Source organism: Elgaria multicarinata, chromosome 22, assembly GCF_023053635.1.
Source record: "Elgaria multicarinata webbii isolate HBS135686 ecotype San Diego chromosome 22, rElgMul1.1.pri, whole genome shotgun sequence".
NCBI classification, from domain to species: domain Eukaryota; kingdom Metazoa; phylum Chordata; class Lepidosauria; order Squamata; family Anguidae; genus Elgaria; species Elgaria multicarinata.
In genome coordinates, this window is record NC_086192.1 from 13626309 (window position 1) to 13646246 (window position 19938).

The window sequence follows — 19938 nt, forward strand, 5'->3', positions numbered from 1 at the left end:
ACAAGCAGGACATGGGTGCAACGGGACCCTCCTTCCCATGTCCCCCGGCAACTGGTGTACATAGGCCTACTGCCTGTGATACTGGAGGTAGCACATCGCCATCAGGACGAATAACAAATGCAGGGTCTTCTTTTTCAGTCCACCACACCCTCCAGCTATTTTGCCCCTGGTATGGCAAACTCAGGCATGGGGGACCCCAGTTGGGGTGGGGATGAGCCTGGAGGAAGAAAAGCCTGGGTGGGAGAAGGCTTAGGCACACCACCTCTCATTGCCACTTTACCCCTACGAAGAAGGCCATGACATTCTTCTGCTCTTTCCCCATGAAATCCCACCACTCCTGTGCTGCCATCCACACCTATAACCTTGCCTTCAAAGCGGAAAAGCAGCGAATGGAGCTGGTGCAGGCATAGATTAGTCCTTAGGCCACCAAAACGCTTCACCTTCTTAGGTAACCAAGAAGACCATCATCCACTGAAACCGTAGATATGCCGTGTGCGTGTGTGTGTGCATGCATGTTTAAGGGCTGTCAACCAATTTTATTTTTTTAATGGTTTAGCTCAGTTTTCCCCAACCTGATGGACATCAACCCCCAGCAGGTGGGTACCAGGATGGGTCTGCCTTGTAGCAAGTTAACCGATGAATAATGAATTCAGCTGAATTCAGTTTTTGCATTGCCGAAACCACAAGAGACAGTAAAAGAAACATACATTTTGATTTGCCATGCGGGCTTGAAACTGATCTCAGGCGGTTTTTAATATCTCCTTTTCCTTCCTCCGTTACTGTAACACACCAGAAACAAAGTAGCATTTTTTTTAAAAAGAAAGAAGGCCTTTATCTCTCAGCCCCATGGACCAAAATAGTCCCCAAATGTTCTACGAAAGCCCGTTTCAAACCAATGTGCAAGTCGATCCCTATCATGTTTACACAGAGCGAAGCTACAGGGAGTTAAGTGACAGTGGAAAGCATGTTGAATGGGTAAACTTTAGAGGGCGTAGAGGTCTGAAAGATAAACTCTTGCGGGGGGCTGCGTGCCTCTGATGAGCAGGGCCAAAGAGGCAATCTGAAGTACAAAAAATAATAGCATATTTTATCTTGAAGCTCTTGACTTGTCAGTACCTAAACCTTAGGAGAGACATTTGGGAGCATAGGAACACACTGATGTAGATTGAGTCGAATGATGGGCCCTTCATGGCCAATATCGTTGACACTGACTGGCAGCAACAGCTCTCCTTGGGTTTCAGGGAGGATTGTTTCCTAGCCCTAACTGGAGATGCTGCCAGGAATTGAACCCGGGACCTTCTGCATGCAAAACCGGCACTCCACCACTGAGCTACAGCCCTTCAACCCTTTAAACAGGGGGAAAGCGCCCCAAAACGGAGAAACCATCAAGCAATCCATGGTTGGTGGGAAAGCGACGTGGGCTTGTGGGAAATCCCGGTGGGCTGGATTGGAACTGTGGGAGGGGCTGGATTTGAACCCGGGCCTGAAGCTTTGCACCCCTGCTGTATAAGCTCACAGTTATGTCAGACAATAGTTGCCAGAGATTGTGTGTATCCTGCTAGCATTCTGAAAGTATCTCCACCCTATTGCCCCTTTATAACATGGTCTTTAACATCGACACCTTCTGTTCTGAGATTTTCCCCAAACACTGGGGAAAAAAAACAGGAGGTGGAACTGGTCAGAAATAATACATCGTCCAGCTTTCCGCCAAGCTGCTAGTCCTTATGACTGAGGCGAATAGGCTTGAAATGTGTTTAGCCTGTGCAGCATCTCGGAGGAGCCAGCCTTGCATACTGCAAACAGCCTGTATGCCTAGGGATGCCACCCAATTCTCTGGCTAGGGCTAGCTTGCCTTTAACATGTTGAGCAGAAATTCAACAGGTGTGGTTTCCTCCAGTACGGATCTGTGAGGGGCGGGGAGCTCAGAAATAAACTTGTGGGTCAGAGGTATAGGCGAGGCAGAACCTTCGCTGGCAGTGGGTAAATTCAGACATAATCAGGAGCTGACTGACCTTTTAGACCTCAAATATTCAGTCTTAATAGTTAGGCGAGTAAACGCCAGCCATTGACAACGCCGGTTCAGGAGTCATCAATCTTTTGGGGGTTGGTGGGCATATCTGGAATTTTGTTTTTGTTTTTAGTGTTGTGGGCACTCTCACAACATGGCTGCTATGGGGGGCTTGCCCATTCATAAAATGGCTGCCATGTGGCAGGGGGCATAGTTGTCACAATACACTTCCTTCACAGAAGGCAAACTGGCAGAATGGAAAGGAAAGTACTTAGCCAAAAACCGAACGACAAGGCAGAGGTGGTGTTAGATCTCCAGAACCCCCGTTTCTGAACCCAAATAAAGATGGCGCCGAAGGGCAGCACTCCACTTTGCATTATGCTGGCCTCCCAATTAGTTTTGTTTCGGAGGTATAAAATCTAAAAAAAATGAAATAAAAATCAGGATGGGCCGGTAGACTGGCAGGTGCCAATTCAGGTATCCAAAGACGTTGATCTTTGTCACCCGTCACTCTCCATTCTGATGTAGGTGCTTTGGTCTACATCTCCGACAACTCCCATTCATTCCGGACTAAGTGTCTGATTTGGACTGTGTGTCTGATTCTTTTTATGTCTGGGGAAGGATTTACATAGGGCCGTGGTTTTCAGACTGTGTTCGAGGAGAATCCTGCAGTTCCTCGAAAGCTTATCATGGGTTGTTCGAGAGGAAGATCAGTAATGGTGGTGTGAAAGACCATTTGCCCATCAGGATCAAGCGATGTACAGGTGAACACATCCTCAGTTCATGCAGAGTGATGGTAGACCCAACGGGTACGCCCAACACTCCGAATGGATTGAGTGTGTGCTCTAAAATGCCCCGGAATATTCTAGAATGCAGAATGGGTTCCACAGCAGACACATGTGGGGGGAATTTCCTTAGCAAGCAAGTTGAGGTGGAAAGTCTCCTCTGAAGGAAGGAAAGATGGGTGACTCTTATGTTAGTGGTTTCCAAAATCCTCTAAGATGGTGTCTTTATCACATGTGATCTCTTCATTTCTGGGCATGAAAGTGGTCATCTGAGATGGACGTGGACACAGAGACAAAGATAGGACATGGAGTAAGGGTAAAGGTATACATTTGAAAGATCATGGAGAGTTCAAGGAATGTGTTCCTTATCCGACGGGCGTTCCATCGTCCCGATCCGCGGAGCGCACCAACAGCAGTAAACGGTGCTTAAGTCTCTTCAGCCTTTGTGACTGGACCTGCCAATGAAAGTTTCTTATTAGAGTACTAAATCTTGAGATGGGGAAAATAGACAATTTTCAAGTGGGGCTACAAGCAAAATGTCGCAGCATATATTCCTTCCTAACAGTGCTCTAGTTCAGGGTTCTAGCAAGTCATTATTTCTAAGTACCCATGAGCTGCAATTTTGTGCAAAACCGTGCATGGGAACATTTTAAAAAATCACGATTTGCACAAATTTGTGGCCACGAACAGAACAATTTGCAGGAAACTGTAGGTGTAAAGGACTATTTATGCCTGCATTTTTGCACAAATTGAGCTATTTATGGCTGCAGAATTCCATAAATATTTCCATCTGCGATTTTGCGCAAATCCGCAGTTGCGCGAATCACAATTTGCGCAAAAAAAGGTGGGAAACCGTGAGCTTGCCTGACTCAGGGCACACCAAGTCAGGGGCCGAGCTGGTGAAAACCCGCTGAGGTCCACCCCCAAACTAGATTCCTTCAACATCCTCAGTTGCAAGCGGTCTTGGGCATTGAGGTATGCAAAAGGGAAAAAAGGAAGCAAATGTTTTTCTTTTCATCATCAGCATTTGCCTGATTTGGGTCATTGCTTGTAACAGATATATCCAGGACAAATCCACACTACAGGTTTAACCAGTTTTAATAGTGAATCCCTTTTCCCACTCATTCCCCCTCTAACATTCTCACACAGGAGGGGAATCTCTCACATTTCCCCATCACGTTGCCAAACCATTGTTTCCCAAGAATCTTTGCAGTTGGCGATCACAGCTGCAGTGGTGTGAGACCAGTATCAGATTGTAGTGTAAATGGGGGCCCAGTGGGTTATAGGAAACAGAAGAAAGACACCCCTCCCTCGGCAAAACCTTCAGACACATTCTACATTGCTGGTGGCCTCCTCCCATATGTACCTGCCCGGACACTAAGGTCATCCTCAGGGGCCCTTCTCCATGAGCCCCTGCCAAAGGAAGTGAGGCAGGTGGCTACCAGGAGCAGGGCCTTCTCTGCTGTGGCACCCCGGCTGTGCAATGAGCTCCCCAGAGAGGTTCGCCTGGCGCCTACGCTGTACTCTTTCCGTCGCCAGCTGAAGACCTTTTTATTTTCTCAGTATTTTAACACCCAATTTAACTTAAATTTAAACCTTGTTTTAATTCTGTCTTCTAACCTATATCAATTTCTGCTGTGTGGTTTTATCCTGGTTGTGCTTTTTATATTGTATTTTTTATTTGTGTTTTTAGATTGTTGGTTGTTTTATTATGCTTCTCATGGATTTAATTTTTGTGAACTGCCCAGAGAGCTTTGGCTATTGGGCGGTATAAAAATGTAATAAATAAATAAATTTTCTGCCTCGTGTGGCGCAGAGCGGTAAAGCAGCAGTTTCTGCAGCTGAAACCCTCCCCATGGCCTGAGTTCGATCCCAGTGGAAGCTGGTTTCAAGCAGCCAGCTCGGGTCACCTCAGCCTTCCATCCTTCTGAGGTCGGTAAAATGAGTACCCAGTGAGCTGGCGGAAAGGTAATAACGGCCGGGGAAGGCAACGGCAAACCACCCCGCTATAAGGCCTGCCAAGAAAACATCAGCAAAAAGCTGGCGTCCCTCCAAGAGTCAGTAATGACTCAGTGCTTGCACGAGAGGTTCCTTTCCTTTCCTAAGAGAAATGAGGGTTGGGGACCTTACTGGAATTCTACTTCTTTCGGTCGCTCTTCCCTTTGGCTTCGCCGTCTCCCAGGAGCGAAGACAGGATCTGGTTCGAGTGGTGCCGCTTGATTTTCACATTCGCTCGGAGCGGGGCGCCCAGGATCACATCTTGTCCTGAGCCTGGTTCAACGGAAGAGAAAGAATCTGAAAACAGAGGAAAACCGGGGACGGGTGTGTTGTTTAAAAGAGAGGCAGGGGTAGGGAGGGGAGGGGGCAGGAGTGAAGAGAGAGAGAGAGAAAGGGAGTGATGTCAAGTGACAGGGACAGGCCCTATGATGTCACATCAGGGGCGGGGCCACACACACCTTACTAGGGATGTATGGATTTCATTAAATCCATTCTTCCTGTGTTTCGTGGATTGTCAGGGGTATTCCATTCCATCGTCCGCTCAATGACGGAATCAGGTGGGTTTTTTTTACCAGAAATTTTGTTCTACTTGCACCAATGCACATTAGCAGAAATACACATTTGCGCACACCTGCTAATTCACCTTCGTTTTTGCCCATTCACGCTGATTCACATTACCTAGTGCACAGCAGCGCATTCCTACCAGGGACCCTGGAATTTTAGTTTTGCAGAACTGCGCAATTGCGTCCTAAAGAGAAAAACCAGTCTACAAGTCGGTGGAATCCACCTGGCTCAGAAAAAGCCGGTCTATTGTGGTATCCGGTGGAATTCATAGAAATCTGAACTCATTTGAAACTGGAAGTTATGGCTCCCTTTCCTACCTCGTACAAATTTTGGCAGTCTGCTGCTAGAGTGGTTTAGCTGTGACAAATTTTGCTTTAAAATGAGCTAAATTTTACCCTTGGAAGTCTCTGTAGAGTCAAAGGTTAAAATTGCTGCCAAACTCTGAAGGCAAGCCGCCATTTTGTAAGTGTGCATTTTGGGTGGTGGGGTGGCATCAGGGGTGCAGGCTGAAGACGGGGTGGGGAGATGGCTTACAGTATCAGACCCTGAAAACTGGTGTTGCATTTCATTATTGGACACATATCTTTGGAACACTCTTCCCAAAGAATTACAGATGACTGCAACTTCATTATTTCACCCACTAGACCTCAAAACCCTATCTCCTTTTAAACTGCTGCGTGTTTTCAGTGTTTGCAATTGGCTTGTTCATAGAATCATAGAATAGCAGAGTTGGAAGGGGCCTACAAGGCCATCGAGTCCAACTCCCTGCTCAATGCATCCTTAAAGCATACCTGACAGATGGTGGTCCAGCTGCCTCTTGAAGGCCTCTAGTGTGGGAGAGCCCACAACCTCCCTAGGTAACTGATTCCATTGTCGTACTGCTCTAACAGTCAGGAAGTTTTTCCTGATGTCCAGCTGGAATCTGGCTTCCTTTAACTTGAGCCCGTTATTCCGTGTCCTGCACTCTGGGAGGATCAAGAAGAGATCCTGGCCCTCCGTGTGACAACCTTGTAAGTATTTGAAGAGTGCTATCATGTCTCCCCTCAATCTTCTCTTCTCCAGGCTATGCATGCCCAGTTTTCAGTCTCTCTTCATAGGGCTTTATTTCCAGACCCCTGATCATCCTGGTTGCCCTCCTTTGAACACGCTCCAGCTTGTCTGCGTCCTTCTTGAATTGTGGATCCCAGAACTGGACGCAATACTCTAGATGAGGCCTAACCAGGGCTGAATAGAGAGGAACCAGTACGTCACATGATTTGGAAGCTATACTTCTATTAATGAAGCCCAAAATAGCATTTGTTGTCTTTGTCTTTTAAGTATTGTTGTATGGTTTTCATGCTGCCTCGGGAGCCCTTTGTTCTGAAAGGTGGTACATACATCCTTTTAAATACATAAAACTGAAATAGCACAGGGAGCTGCCTGCAATATGCCTGCCCCTCCATTCACCGCGGCGTCAAAGTTTAGTGGAAGGATTGTGCAGAACTCACCGTGAATTCCTATCATATGTTCTAAAATTAACACTCTCTCAGCTAATATCTTCAGGGCCTCTCGAAGCTGTTGGACGCCTTCACCCTACAAAGGAGACAATTAGAGTGGAAGCGTGTTACGCATCTCACAGAAAATGTCGGTGGCACAGATTTCAATGTGCTCAGCATGTTGCATAAAAGGTAATTAAGGATCCAGAGAAATAAATAAATAATAAAGTCATTTGTAAGGAAGTTATGGCAACTATTTCCCATAGTAACTATTCCCCGTAGTAACCTATGGCTGCGAGAGTTGGACCATAAGGAAAGCTGAGCGAAGGAAGATAGATGCTTTTGAACTGTGGTGTTGGAGGAAAATTCTGAGAGTGCCTTGGACTGCAAGAAGATCCAACCAGTCCATACTCCAGGAAATCAAGCCAGACTACTCACTTGAGGGAATGGTATTAAAGGCAAAACTGAAGTACTTTGGCCACATAAGGAGAAGACAGGACACCCTGGAGAAGAGGCTGATGCCAGGGAAAGTGGAAGGCAAAAGGAAGAGGGGCCGACCAAGGGCAAGATGGATGGAGGATATTCTGGAGGTGACGGACTTGACCTTGGGGGAGCTAGGGGTGGCAACGGCCGACAGAAAGCTCTGGCGTGGGCTGGTCCATGAAGTCACGAAGAGTCGGAAGCGACTGAACAAATAAACAACAACAAAGGTGACTTCACAATGAACTTTAGGGAATCATTATCAAAATATAATTGGCAAAGCAGTCCGGATAAGATCCAAAGAGAAAATGCTGAATTATAACCCGTCATCAGAGATGAGAAGAGTTGCGTCAGAAATCGAGAGACATCGATTTTTCTTATTCAGGGGTCAGCGTGGACTTAAAAGTTTTTGTTTATCAATTAATCGGCAAAAAATATTTTGCAAGGTAAAAGCATTAAATCTGATATAGAGAGAAAGTTATGTACTTTGGTTGAATTAATAACCTTGTGTAAGAAATCATTTTGCCAATTTATTTATTTATTTATTTGTTTGTTTAGAATATTTATATACCGCTCCCCATTGAAAAATTTCAGAGCGGCGTACAAGATAAAATGAAAATAAAAACAGAATAAAACAGTTAAAACAAAATTTAAAAGAAGCAAAAACATTTCAAATGATGTAAATGTAATAAATAAATATCCTTACATCTGCACCTTTGTCTCCTTCTTCGCCTTTCTTACCAGGTTCGCCCTAAAAAAGCGAGGCAGACAGAACTTGACATTGGCAATTTTGTCTCCCCGTGATAGAGGTGTATAAAATTATGCGTAGTGCAGAGAAAGTGGACAGGGAGACTCCCTCTCTCACAATACTAGAAGCCAACGGGGTCATTCCATGAAGGGTGGGAGATTGAGGATAGATCACACGAAGGACTTCTTCATACAACACAGCATTGAGAACATCAGAAGAGCCCTGCTGGATCAGACCGAGGGTCCATCTCGTCCAGCACTCTGTTCACACAGTGGCCCACCAGTTTCCCACAGAAAACCCACAAGCAGGACATGGTGCAACAGCACCCTCCCGCCCATCTTCCCCAGCAACTGGTGCACACAGGCTTATTGCCTCGAATACTGGAGATAGCACGCAACCATCAGGGCTAGTAGCCATGGATTAGCCTTCTCCTCCAGGAATTTATCCAACGCCCTTTTGAAGCCATCCAAACTATGGAATTTGCTACCACAAGACGTAGTGACGGCCACCAACTTGGGTGGCTTTAGAAGACAAGTAGAGAGAAAAATGGACTATCAAGGCTATCAACGGCTACTCCTCACGCCAGCTATGTTTTATTTTATATTTTAATGTCTTTATTTCTTTCTTAGAATTCTAGTAACACAACAAAACACAAGCACTAATAAAACATCACGATAAAACTCTCAACATGCATCAAGACTAAACCAGCAGCAATGTAATATATGCCCCCACAAAACTGTTCGGCAAACAAAAGACGCAAAGGACTCATTAAGAGGACCCAAAGGCCTGGGTGAAGAGGCGCGTCTTAAGTAACTGACAAATCAAAGCTGCAGATGTCACCTGAACCTGTGGGATTCCATAATGCGGGTGCCACAACTGAAAAGGCCCTCTCTCGGGTCACTCTTCCTCGGGCATCGCCCATACCTTTCTAAAGCTCTCAGAAGCCAGGCAAGAGGCACGTCAACAGGTATATGGCCCCCAAGCCATTTAGGGCCTTCGAAGTCAACTTGAGGATCTTAAAGTCGGCTGGGAAGCGAATAAGCAGCCAGTGCGGATCACGGAGGATAGAGGTGGTAGGCCTCTGGATTTGCTCACTGTTCAACCAATGTCCGGTGGCATTCTGCACCAGCTGAAGCCTCCAAACTGTCTTCAAGGGCAGCCCCATGTAGGTGCCATAACAGTAGTCTAGACACAAGGTTAGTAAGGCCGGGAAACATTTTGTGGTGGCGAGGGACTTCATTTTATGCTTGCCATAAGTTGGCATGGTCGGGGATGAGGCCTTCTGATATGATGCACTACTGAACAGGGAGACGATTCTTCCTGTCTTGATCACCCTTTGCTGCCAGATGTTTGGGGCACTACTCCTGAGCCCCTGGACGCAGGCTCTGCCCTTATGAAGAGTGCAGGGAGAGCATTTTTCGAAACAAAAGCTGGCTACCATGACATGGAGTATATCTTACCATGGGCCTGTTCAGACAACACGCTAAGCCATGGTTAGGCCACGAACCCTTTTGCAGCAAAGGGTTAGTGAGCATGATGAAACCAAGGTTATGTAGCCACCATGGTTAGGGACGGTTCACACAACACACTAAGCCACAATGTTTAGCTCAAAATGCTTAACCATCGTGGCTTAGCGTGTCATCTGAACAGGGTCACTGGGCATCGTAACTTTCCCCTCTCTTTCTTGCTCTTTGTGTGACCCACCCACCCCACACATATAAACACGAATCCATGACTTACGGAAAGTCCCTTAGTGCCTCTTTCACCAGACAGCCCTGGTTGCCCCTGTCAGGAGTAAAATCATCAGTTTCATTAAGACAAATGAACTGGGATTTTCTGAGAGAATAGGGAATATCGCTGTTTCTTCTGTACCAATTTTGCAGGGAGCAGTTTAAATAATGACAGAATTCCAGAGTGGGGTCATTGAGGAGGCGTGGCCTGGAGAAAGAGCAGGTGGAAGGCAGATCTCCATATGTTTTGAAGCCAGAAGTCTCTCCCATCATGATAGTTATTTATTGCATTTATATACCACCCCAGATCCAAAGCTCTCTGGGCAGTTTACAAAGATGGCTGTTGGTCAGAAACGCTGGAAGTTGAAGTCCAAAAATATCTGGAGATCTACTTTGAGCCCCCTGCTGGGGTGCAAATTGAGGAGCTTGGAGTTCTGCATTTTGTCCATGGGTCAAAGCTTCCACACCTCTGCTCTAAAGGACGAGGTTTTTATCTTGTGGGGTACGGACAGATCCAGCACTGTTACTGGGTGTCCAAGAAGAAGCCATCGCATACTGTCCGCCTTAATAGCCAAGGCTGGTGCACCCACTGTGCCGCTTTCTTAGGGATGGGCGAATCACCGGGATCCTCTGAACATTGGCACTCCCATTGCCTCATGCCTGATCCCCATTCGCATTTGCACTCGCCGCTCGCTCAGCCCAAACAGGAAAGCCACGCGAATCGAGCAGCTACGGAATGTGAAATTTGTGCAACTTCTGCTGGTTCAGTTTGTGCAAATTTCCAAAATTTACCTACCTTTCCTCAATTTATAAGAATGCCCTAAATTTCTCCCAGAGACTAAATTTGCGTGAACCACGAAATTTGTGAAGATTTAGGGAATGTGCGTAAATTTAGGAAATTTTGTGCAAATTTCCAAAATTTACCTACCTTTCCTCAATTTATACGAATTCCCTAAATTTCTCCCAGAGACTAAATTTGCGTGAACCACGAAATTTGTGAAGGTTTAGGGAATGTGCGCAAATTTAGGAAATTTACGTATATTTACGAAATTGGCAGAAGCTTCGTGAATGGGCACAAACTGAACACGAGCACTTGTTCAGTAATTTACAAACGTTTCTAACAGATTCGTGTCCGTGGTCGTATTCGAAGTCGCGAAAAAGGCATCCTTTCACAAATCTTGCAAGCAAAAATGAAATTCTCACGCATCTTCAGCCCTCCTGGTCACAGATAATTTTCACCGTGGCGATCCATGGCCTGGTAAGCTCTAAAGTAGATAACTGCAAAGCATTGTGGGTTGGGATGCTTTTGAAGACTTGTTGGAGACTTCAGTTAGTACAAAACCCAGTCGCTGTATTACTAAAGGGCACTGGTTTCAGGGAAGGTGTCTTGCCTGGCAAGACAACAGGCCGGGTGCACCAGGCAAAGTTTGATTTGTTATCTATAAAGTGGGTGTGGGCAATTTTAGGGGCTTCAGTGGCCAATTTCTATCCCCTGGGGAGGGCACCACTGCTGCGTGCCACCGGATTTGGGCTGCACATTTTGATTGTGGCCTCAAAAGGCAAAATTTCGCCTTTTTAGGCCACCTTTAGGGATGTCGGAAGAATACATTTTGGAGGGAAACTTAACCACCTTTCCTTATTTCACCGCCTCGAATTTCGGCCTGCTTTTCACTGCGGAGCCTGACTTGATTTGCATAGAGCTAGGCCAGTTTGTGATTTTTCTGTAATTTTTTTAAAATTGCATAAATTGTGGCTGATTTTAAAGCAAATTGGCTCTCCAAATTTGCGTAAATTGCGGCTGAAATCTGCACAAATCTCTATTTGCGCAAATTATGACTTGCCGCAAAAAGAAAATGACAAAATTTCCCAGAATTCAGGAAAAAGACGTGGCTCAGCCCGCAAAGGCAAACCAAGCCGGGCATGCCGCAGAACTCCATCTAGCAAAAAGAGAAATGGATTTCCAAGCGACAGACGGGCCGAGCCACATTGCGGTTTTCCGCTGGAGAGTTTTGCTGCTGCCATGACAGCAGCAATAAATTTGGGGTAGGCGGGGCTACTAGTAAGGCCAACGGGAACCGGAAGATCAACTCACCCTTTCTCCTCGGTCTCCTTTGGAACCTTTGGATCCAGGCTGCCCAGGGGATCCGGATACGCCCTGGTGGGGAGGGATTAAACAGATGGGAAAGAAATTGGCTATATATGGTGTTTCCATTCCTATAAAAGATCCAGTGAAAGAGATGGTGTGGTGTAGTGATTAGAATCATAGAATCATAGAATGGCAGAGTTGGAAGGGGCCTACAAGGCCATCGAGTCCAACCCCCTGCTCAATGCAGGAATCCACTCTAAAGCATCTCTGACAGATGGTTGTCCAGCTGCCTCTTGAAGGCTTCCAGTGTGGGAGAGCCCACAACCTCCCTAGGTAACTGATTCCATTGTCGCACTGCTCTAACAGTCAGGAAGTTTTTCCTGATGTCCAGCTGGAATCTAGCTTCCTTTAACTTGAGCCTGTTATTCCGTGTCCTGCACTCTGGGAGGATTGAGAAGAAATCCTGGACTGAGACTTGGGAGAGCCAGGTTCTACACCCCACTCGGCCAAGAAGCTCACTGGGTGACTTTGAGCCGCTCTCTGATTCTCAGGCTGGCCGACCCCACAGGGTTGTTGTGAGGTTCAAATGGAGAGGGAGCTGACCATGTAAGCCGCCTTAGGTTCCTTGCAAAATCAGAAAAGGCGGGATGAAAATGGTAATGATTAATAACTCAATCAATAAAAAAGGGAAATATTTTGTGATCAATAGAACATGGCCCTAAGCGGCAGCAGAGTTTGCTTACAGGTTACTATGGTGAGCTAAGGCTTCATCCAAAGTGGGCCTTACTGTAGTCCGATTCTGGGCACCCCATTTCCAGAAGGACATTGGCGGGTCAGAACAGGTTCAGAGCAGGGCAACGAGGAGGATAGAGGGAGTTGAGGACAGGCCCGATGAGGACAGGCTTGAAGGAACTGGGGATGTTCAGTCTGGAGAAAAGGAGACATGTGAGCAGCATTCAGGTACATCAAAGGGCCCCACAGGGAAGAGGGTCAAGAACTATTTCCCATGGCCCCAGAAATTCGGACTTGAAATAATGGGTATAAGTTACAGAGACCTAGATTTTCATTAAATATAAGGAAAAGCTTCCTGACAGCAAGATCTGTACAACAGCGGAACAGTCTACCTATGGAGGTTGTGGGTCCTCCATCCCTGGAGGGTTTTAAGAAGAGGATGCGGCTGCCGCAGAGCAAACGAATATGTACCGTGCGAGAGACAACGCTCACGTCATGTGTTGCGCATAACAGGGGCTGGGATGGGTGGGTTTCACCTTGGAACATGGGAGGAGAGGGGGCAGTCGGTTTGCTTACCTGTAGTCCAGGTGCTCCAATAGGTCCTGGTGCCCCTTTGGGACCTGAAGATCCAGGTGGTCCTGATGAAAACCAATTCAGAGAATTAGTGGGTTTTCTTTTCAAAGGAATGAATGTTCCGTCTGGAAACAGACAGCCAAACAGTGGCCTGTAGGATGCCATTATCTATACTGAATTAAAAGTGGCAACATCCTAGGTCAGCCCTTGCCATAATCTTTGGAGAGCTCCGTTAGAGTTCTGACTGCTTCAGAGTGAAACACGGAGCGGATTCACTGCCCCACTGACATCAGAGCCACCAGCCTCCACTACTACTCCCAGATCCCTTTGATGGGAAATTCTGAACCTGGGAAGTTGTACCTAGGGATGTCGGTGGAATCCGGTTTGGGGGTGGAACTCAGCAAGTTTTTCCCACCTCGGCCACCCATAATCCATCTCGTAGATACCTGAACTGGCTCAACTAGGCACATGCTGATTCGAGGATGCAGTTTCCCCCTTTTATTTTATTCGTTCAATTCCCGATTTGCGCAAATCAAGATTTGCGCAAAATCGCAGCTGGGAATATTTACGGAAATTGAAATTTGCGCAAAATCGCAGCTGTGAATATTTACAGAAATTGGAATTTGCGCAAAATCGCAGCTGGGAATATTTATGGAAATTGGAATTTGCGCAAAATCGCAGCTGGGAATATTTAGGGAAATTGGCATTTGCGCAAAATCGCAGCTGGGAATATTTATGGAAATTTGAATTTGCACAAAATCACAGCTGGGAATATTTACGGAAATTGGAATTTGCGCAAAATCACAGCTGTAAATAGCACAATTTGTGCAAATTTGTGGGCGTAAATGGCCCTTTACACCTGCCAGTTTACACAAATTGCACTATCTATGGCCACGATTTTGTGCGTATCGGGAATTGGGGACAAAATAAATAAATAAAAAATACGCCAGCTCTTGCCGGGTGCTTGTGGAGTATCTTGTGACTCGCCCCACACACACACCATGTTTGGACAACTGTCGGGAGTCCAGCGAGCAGAGGATGAAGAAGACGTGGGGGAATTCACCCCTACCTAGTTTTAGCATGTAAAACATGACTTCTACCCCAAGCTCCGGGCACACACACACACACCCGCAGCTTGGTTCCACCCACATTCCCGGGAGTTTTTCCTTGGCTCTTCCTTCCCTGGCTCTGCTGCCCAAAGAATTCTTGGAATCAGATGCTGGTTTGGACTGAAATCCAGAGCGGATTCGCCGCCCCGCTAACTTCAGACCTGCTCAGTGTCTCCTTGCTAACAAGCGTGTGTTCATTTCTAAAGAGTTCTTCCCGGCACGCAGCAACTCCGCACTTGGCAGAATGGGAACATTCATCTGAACGGATCCACTTGTTATGTTACATTGTTAAGGGGTTGTCTCCTAATGGCTTTATCCCACTTGTGCAGGGGGGTGCAGACCAGGGAGGGGAATATAATTTCTTCCAGACGCCAACTATTAATTACATTTGCAGTTCTTTGGGGAGGGGGGAGGCAGATAGATGCAGGCTGCTTCCGAACTTAGCTTTAATTGTTTCGGCTGAAGGCCCCCCCCCCCCATTCTTTCCCCACGAGCCCCAGACGCCCACCAGAGCAATTGAATCAGCCTCAATAATTAATGCAGCCCTTGTATATCAAAGCCGGGGATGAAATGAACTGAAGGCTAAATGGAGGAACGTAGTAATAAGAGGCTCTTGCGATCCTGACGGGAGGTCATTCCTGAGTGCCTCTCATGCAGACAAACCACTTAAGGTATTTTTTTTAAAAAAAACAACATTAAAAATTGGAAGTGCCTGCATGTCTAATGGAAGGGTTTCTTAGATAACGGAATTCTGATGCTTGTCTAAGGCAGATCAAGCTGGCTGGATTGCGCTATCCATAAGACCCGACCCTCCACGGACTGCCTTAGGTTTGTTGCTGTTGCAGCTTTTCTCCCCTTGCCCTTATTACCTGGCAGGCCAACGGGGCCAGGTGCGCCACGAGGTCCAGGTAAACCAGCCAAGATTGTGTCGATGACTGTGGGCGCCAGCTGCGTCTCCCCGTCTGTATTAGCGAGAGAAACGGCGAAGGAAATCAGTGTACCCGAGTTACTCTCAGATCAGGAGAACAATTTGTGCACTGTAGTGATTTTTCTTAGCAGTCTTATACAGAACTGGATGGGGTCCTAGAGGTCATCTAGTCTGACCTTCTGTGTAAAAGAGGGCTCTTGCTGCCTCCTGGCATCTGCCGCCTGAAGCGACTGCTTCACCCTGCCTCATGGGAGGGCCGGCCCTGCCAAAAGACCACACATTATTTGGGGAGGGAAGCCTCCGGCCCGGCTCCTGGGAAGTTTGCAGTTTGTATCTACCAGCGGCTGGTGTCAAAGACATCGTAGCTGCACAATTTGGCCCACTTTCACGAACCAAGATGACTTAACAGGAAGCAATTCTGAGAAGGAGACAAGTCAGAGAGTCGTAAGCGGGGCAAAACCGGGGGGGGGGGGGAATAGCCAGTTCTATCCTCGTGGCTGCTTTGAAACCTGTGTACCCTGTTCTCTGGGCTCTGCTGCCCCCTGCTGTTGACAGCTTGGAATTCTATTTGATCGTTTTTTTGGCGGTGTTCCATGTAGCAAAGGAATGCTTTGCAAAGTCAGCTACCAGAGTAGCCTTCCTAAATCTAGCACCCTCTGGGCCACAACTCCCAGAATCCCCCAGCCAGCTACAACGGCTAGATAGAGAAATGTAAACAACAACAGCAACATAGCTAGTTGTAAGTGCGGACTGCAACAAAGACTTGCAGCGTAGCGTGCTCCTGTTCACTATGCCAGCCAGCTAGTCATGCCCCCTTTCCAGGATACTCCATTACGGTGGAGGCTGGTGGCTCCGATGTCAGCAGGGTGGTGAATCCATTCCGGGTTTCAGTCAGAACCGGTCAGAACTCCTTCCGAGTTCTGACTGGTTCTGAGAAAAACGCAGAGTGGGCTCACTGCCCCGCTGACGTCAGAGTCAATTTAAAGTATAGCCAGTCTCGCTAAATTTACCTTGATATAAAAACCAACGTATTCAAATATTATGCAAAATCTATGTCCCCTTTTGTCGTGATTCATTTCAATTTTTTGGAAGAGGCAATGGGTAAGTGGCATTCCCCCTCTCTGGGTTTTTCTCTTTCTATAATGAATGTCCGTACTTCTGCAAATTCTGAGCTTTCCCAAGCCTGCTGCTAACACTGTCTCACGTGTGGGATGTGCCATTTTGGTTCCATAAGTGTCCACACCTGGAGAATCATGACAAAATATCCAATCGACAGCTCTGCCCCCTTAAGAAGCCAGGATGAGCCAGAGATGTTGGGACACACAGCTCCCCCATGCAAAATGGCCATGAGCAGGCTGTTTTCCCACTCCCCGTTTTCGCCAGGAAATCTGTGCCGTGAACCGCAATTAATTCCCCTCCTGTCTAAATAATTTACTACGGAGCATGGCTGTTGAAGTCTTCAGCGGATTAAAAATACATCCAGGCCCCCTACCTCCAGGAGAGAGAGAGAGAGATGATTAATTAACAAGAACCATCTTACACTTAACGAATTCTCCCGTTGTTACTGCTGCACTTTCATTCCTGGAGTGCGGCACAAGCAGTAAGGACATAAAGTGTAAGTGGGCCACTCAAAAGGAGCTTGCTAAACAAACCGCTCACATAGTAAAACTCAGCATTAGGGGAGACTTACAAAATCCACTCTCCCCCCTCACATTACTCCCTGGATTGATGTCAAATTTATTTATTTATTTATTTATTTATTACATTTTTATACCGCCCAATAGCCGAAGCTCTCTGGGCGGTTCACAAATGCATTTGGGGGGCGTCCATAAGAACATCAGAAGTGCCCTGATGCTGGGTCAGTCTAGTCCATCTCTCTGTTCACACAGTGGCCAACCAGCCATCGGTTAGGGATGAACAAGCAGGATATGGTGCAACAGCACCCTCCCGCCCATGTTCCCCAGCAACTGGTGCACACAGGCTTACTGCCTCAAATACTGGACATAGCACACAACCATCAGGGCTAGTAGCCATGGATAGCCTTCGCCTCCAGGAATTGATCCAACCCCCTTTTCAAGCCATCCAGATTGGTGGCCATCACCACATCCTGTGGCAGTGAGTTCCATAACTTAACTCTGCACTCTGTGAAGAAGTCCTTCCTTTTATTTGTCCTGGATCTCCCACCCATCAGTTTCATGGGATGACCCCGTTGGGTTCTAGGATTTTGAGAGAGGGAGAAAATGTCTCCCTCTCCACATTCTCCACACCATGCATAATTTTGTACACCTCTATCATGTCTCCCCTTAGCCTCCTCTTCTCCAAGTCCACGAATCGCATTGCGAGATTGGAAACGCCCTGATCAGAAATGCATTGTAATGAATTACTCTACTCTCCTGCCGTTTCGGCCTCTATCCAGAAGTGGCTTGCTGTGGAAAGGGGTCTCAGCCACCCCATCCATACAGCGTCAACGGCATGGCACGGTAACAGCAGCAGGTTTTCAGGGAACGTCCTTCCCCTTCAGGTTGGCTGGGTAGGCTTCAGACTACGGGAGCAGTAGACTAGGAAAAGGTGAAGGTGTTTTCTTTTTTTACAAGAGAGCAGAGAATGACGTAGCCCCCTGCATATCTTTGAAAGAGGTTAGGGGGCTGTTCTCTAAGACACAGGGAACACGATTTTCTTGAGCCACAAACCCCATCATCCCTGACTAGTGGCCATGCCAGCAGGGGTTGATGGGAGTTGGAGTCCAAGACCTGGAGGTGGCCACATGTTCCTCACCCACAGTTGGCCACCATAGCTCCCCCCCCCCGGGGGTGAAGGATTCCTTCCTGCTGAGCCTCCACTTAAGCTTACGGTCGCTCGTGTACTTTGCGTGCAAAATGTAAGAAGACCTACTTTCTTTCTCTGCGTTGGACTGCAGCGAGTACAGGACTCCTTGTTGAAATGTTAACGGGAGGCCCGGAGAGGCTGATGGCCCAGGAGGCCCTGGTGGTCCGGGAATCCCGGTTTCCCCGGGATATCCCCTGGGCCCTGGAGGTCCAAGCAACCCTGGAATTCAGAACAAAGACACGTTAGGGATTTCTCATGCTGTCGGAAGCAGTGCGGGTGTAACCTGGGCCTTAAGATTTTTTATTTATAAAACAAACGTGAATCCCACAATCCCTGATTTGCTGCTTGGCCTAGTCCCTCTCTCCTCTGCCAATGGATTCTCTCTGCCTCCACAATAAGATTCTTCTACAATGTAAATCTCTCTCCCTCCTTCTCTCTCTCTCTCTCTCTGACTAGGATGCTCCCATATGCACTGGGAGCACAAGAGAATCATAGAATCTAGTTCAGCTGGGGCAGCTCCTCTTCTCTGCTTCTGCTCAGCTTGGAGTCAGGAATCGGAATGAGGCTCACTGCCCACTCAGCTGCTGAGAGCAATCAGGCCACGCCCCTTGAGGCCCAGCAGCAGCTCTCAGGACACGCCTGTTGACTCAGCATGCAGGAGCACATGGCAAGCACACGGCCTCTTTAAATGGGCAGCCTCCTGGATTTACTTGAGGCCTCTCTCCTCCATGCTTTGGTCTCCTCTTCCACTACACTCCCCCTGACAAACTCCTGATCGCTCTCTCACTCTCTCTCTGGGACCTGGCTTCCTTTTGGAGCTACTAGTCCAACTAGGACAGCTCCTCTTCTCTGCTTCTGCTCAGCTTGGAGTCAGGAATCAGAATGAAGCTCCCAAACCACTCAGCTGCTGAGAGCAATCAGGCCACACACCCTTCAGGTCCAGCAACAGCTCCCAGGACACGACCCTTGACTCAACACTCAGGAGCTCATGGCAAGTTTTATGCTCCCTCCCTTCCGAATCTTCGATGGACAGAAGTCTTCCTTGGCGACTGTAACAAGAAGCCAGGCTCCAACAGTCATAATGTGATATAGTCTTCCCCAATTTGGTGGCCTCCAAATGGCTTGGAGTGCATCTCCCATCTTCCCCAGTAAGCATGCTTGGCTGGTGATGATGGGAGTTGCACCCCAAGCCATTCAAAGAGCACCAGTTGGGGAAGGCAATATCATGCATCAACTACCCAGCAGTCTTTATCTCTCAGGACTTTAGCTCCGCCCTCCCAAACCTCACCTGGTGGTCCAGACGGACCCCTGTCGCCACTCTCTCCCTTTTCGCCTTTCGGGCCTGCCGGTCCTGGTTTCCCAACTGGTCCGGGTAACCCTGCCAAGATCCAAAGACAAACGTTCACATCTTTTGCCACAAAGGAAATAAGCAGCCATGAAATGGTACTTGTAGGGTGAAATATAAATCTCTAAGAGAGCACACCAGACAGATGCAGAGTGCCTTTCACCGGTCACTGCCGGTCAGAACAAACCCCCCACATATCTGGGGTTGGGGAAGGGGTTGTTGTGGAGCAAAGCATTTGTGGATTTGGGGGAAGATTTCATTTTTAAAAAATGGACCAAACAGAATTTTCAGCGGTCTGGATTGGCCAAGGTCAATAGGTACAGCTATTCCCACAGCTGTGGGAAACAGGCTGACGGACCCTTGGTCTGATCCAGAATAGCAGCTCCGGTCCAGAAGAATGGGTCTAAGTAGAGCTTCCTTGTTCAGAGGCAGTATGCTGCAAAATCCCTGTTTTTGTGGGGGTGGGGGTAGAATCCCAGTTTTTTGGGGGGCAAAAGGAGGGGGGTCCCTTTCCTTCATGGTCGACTTGTGGTTTTCTCAGAGGCATCCAG

General features: G+C 47.5%; 1 protein-coding gene across 1 annotated transcript in view; it reads right to left on the bottom strand.

Moving 5' to 3' along the window:
- Positions 1-2774: 2774 nt before the first annotated feature.
- The window catches only part of COL26A1 (collagen type XXVI alpha 1 chain), a 96645-nt gene continuing 79481 nt past the window's right edge, over positions 2775-19938 (bottom strand). The window contains exons 6-15 of the mRNA XM_063146803.1: positions 19331-19420; positions 18109-18261; positions 15158-15250; positions 13183-13244; positions 11881-11943; positions 9799-9843; positions 8017-8061; positions 6843-6927; positions 4924-5088; positions 2775-3248 (exon numbers count right to left, since the gene is read on the bottom strand). Coding sequence (XP_063002873.1) covers positions 4931-5088; positions 6843-6927; positions 8017-8061; positions 9799-9843; positions 11881-11943; positions 13183-13244; positions 15158-15250; positions 18109-18261; positions 19331-19420 — 794 coding nt within the window. The 3' untranslated portion in view covers positions 2775-3248; positions 4924-4930. The remainder of the gene's footprint in view (positions 3249-4923; positions 5089-6842; positions 6928-8016; positions 8062-9798; positions 9844-11880; positions 11944-13182; positions 13245-15157; positions 15251-18108; positions 18262-19330; positions 19421-19938) is intronic.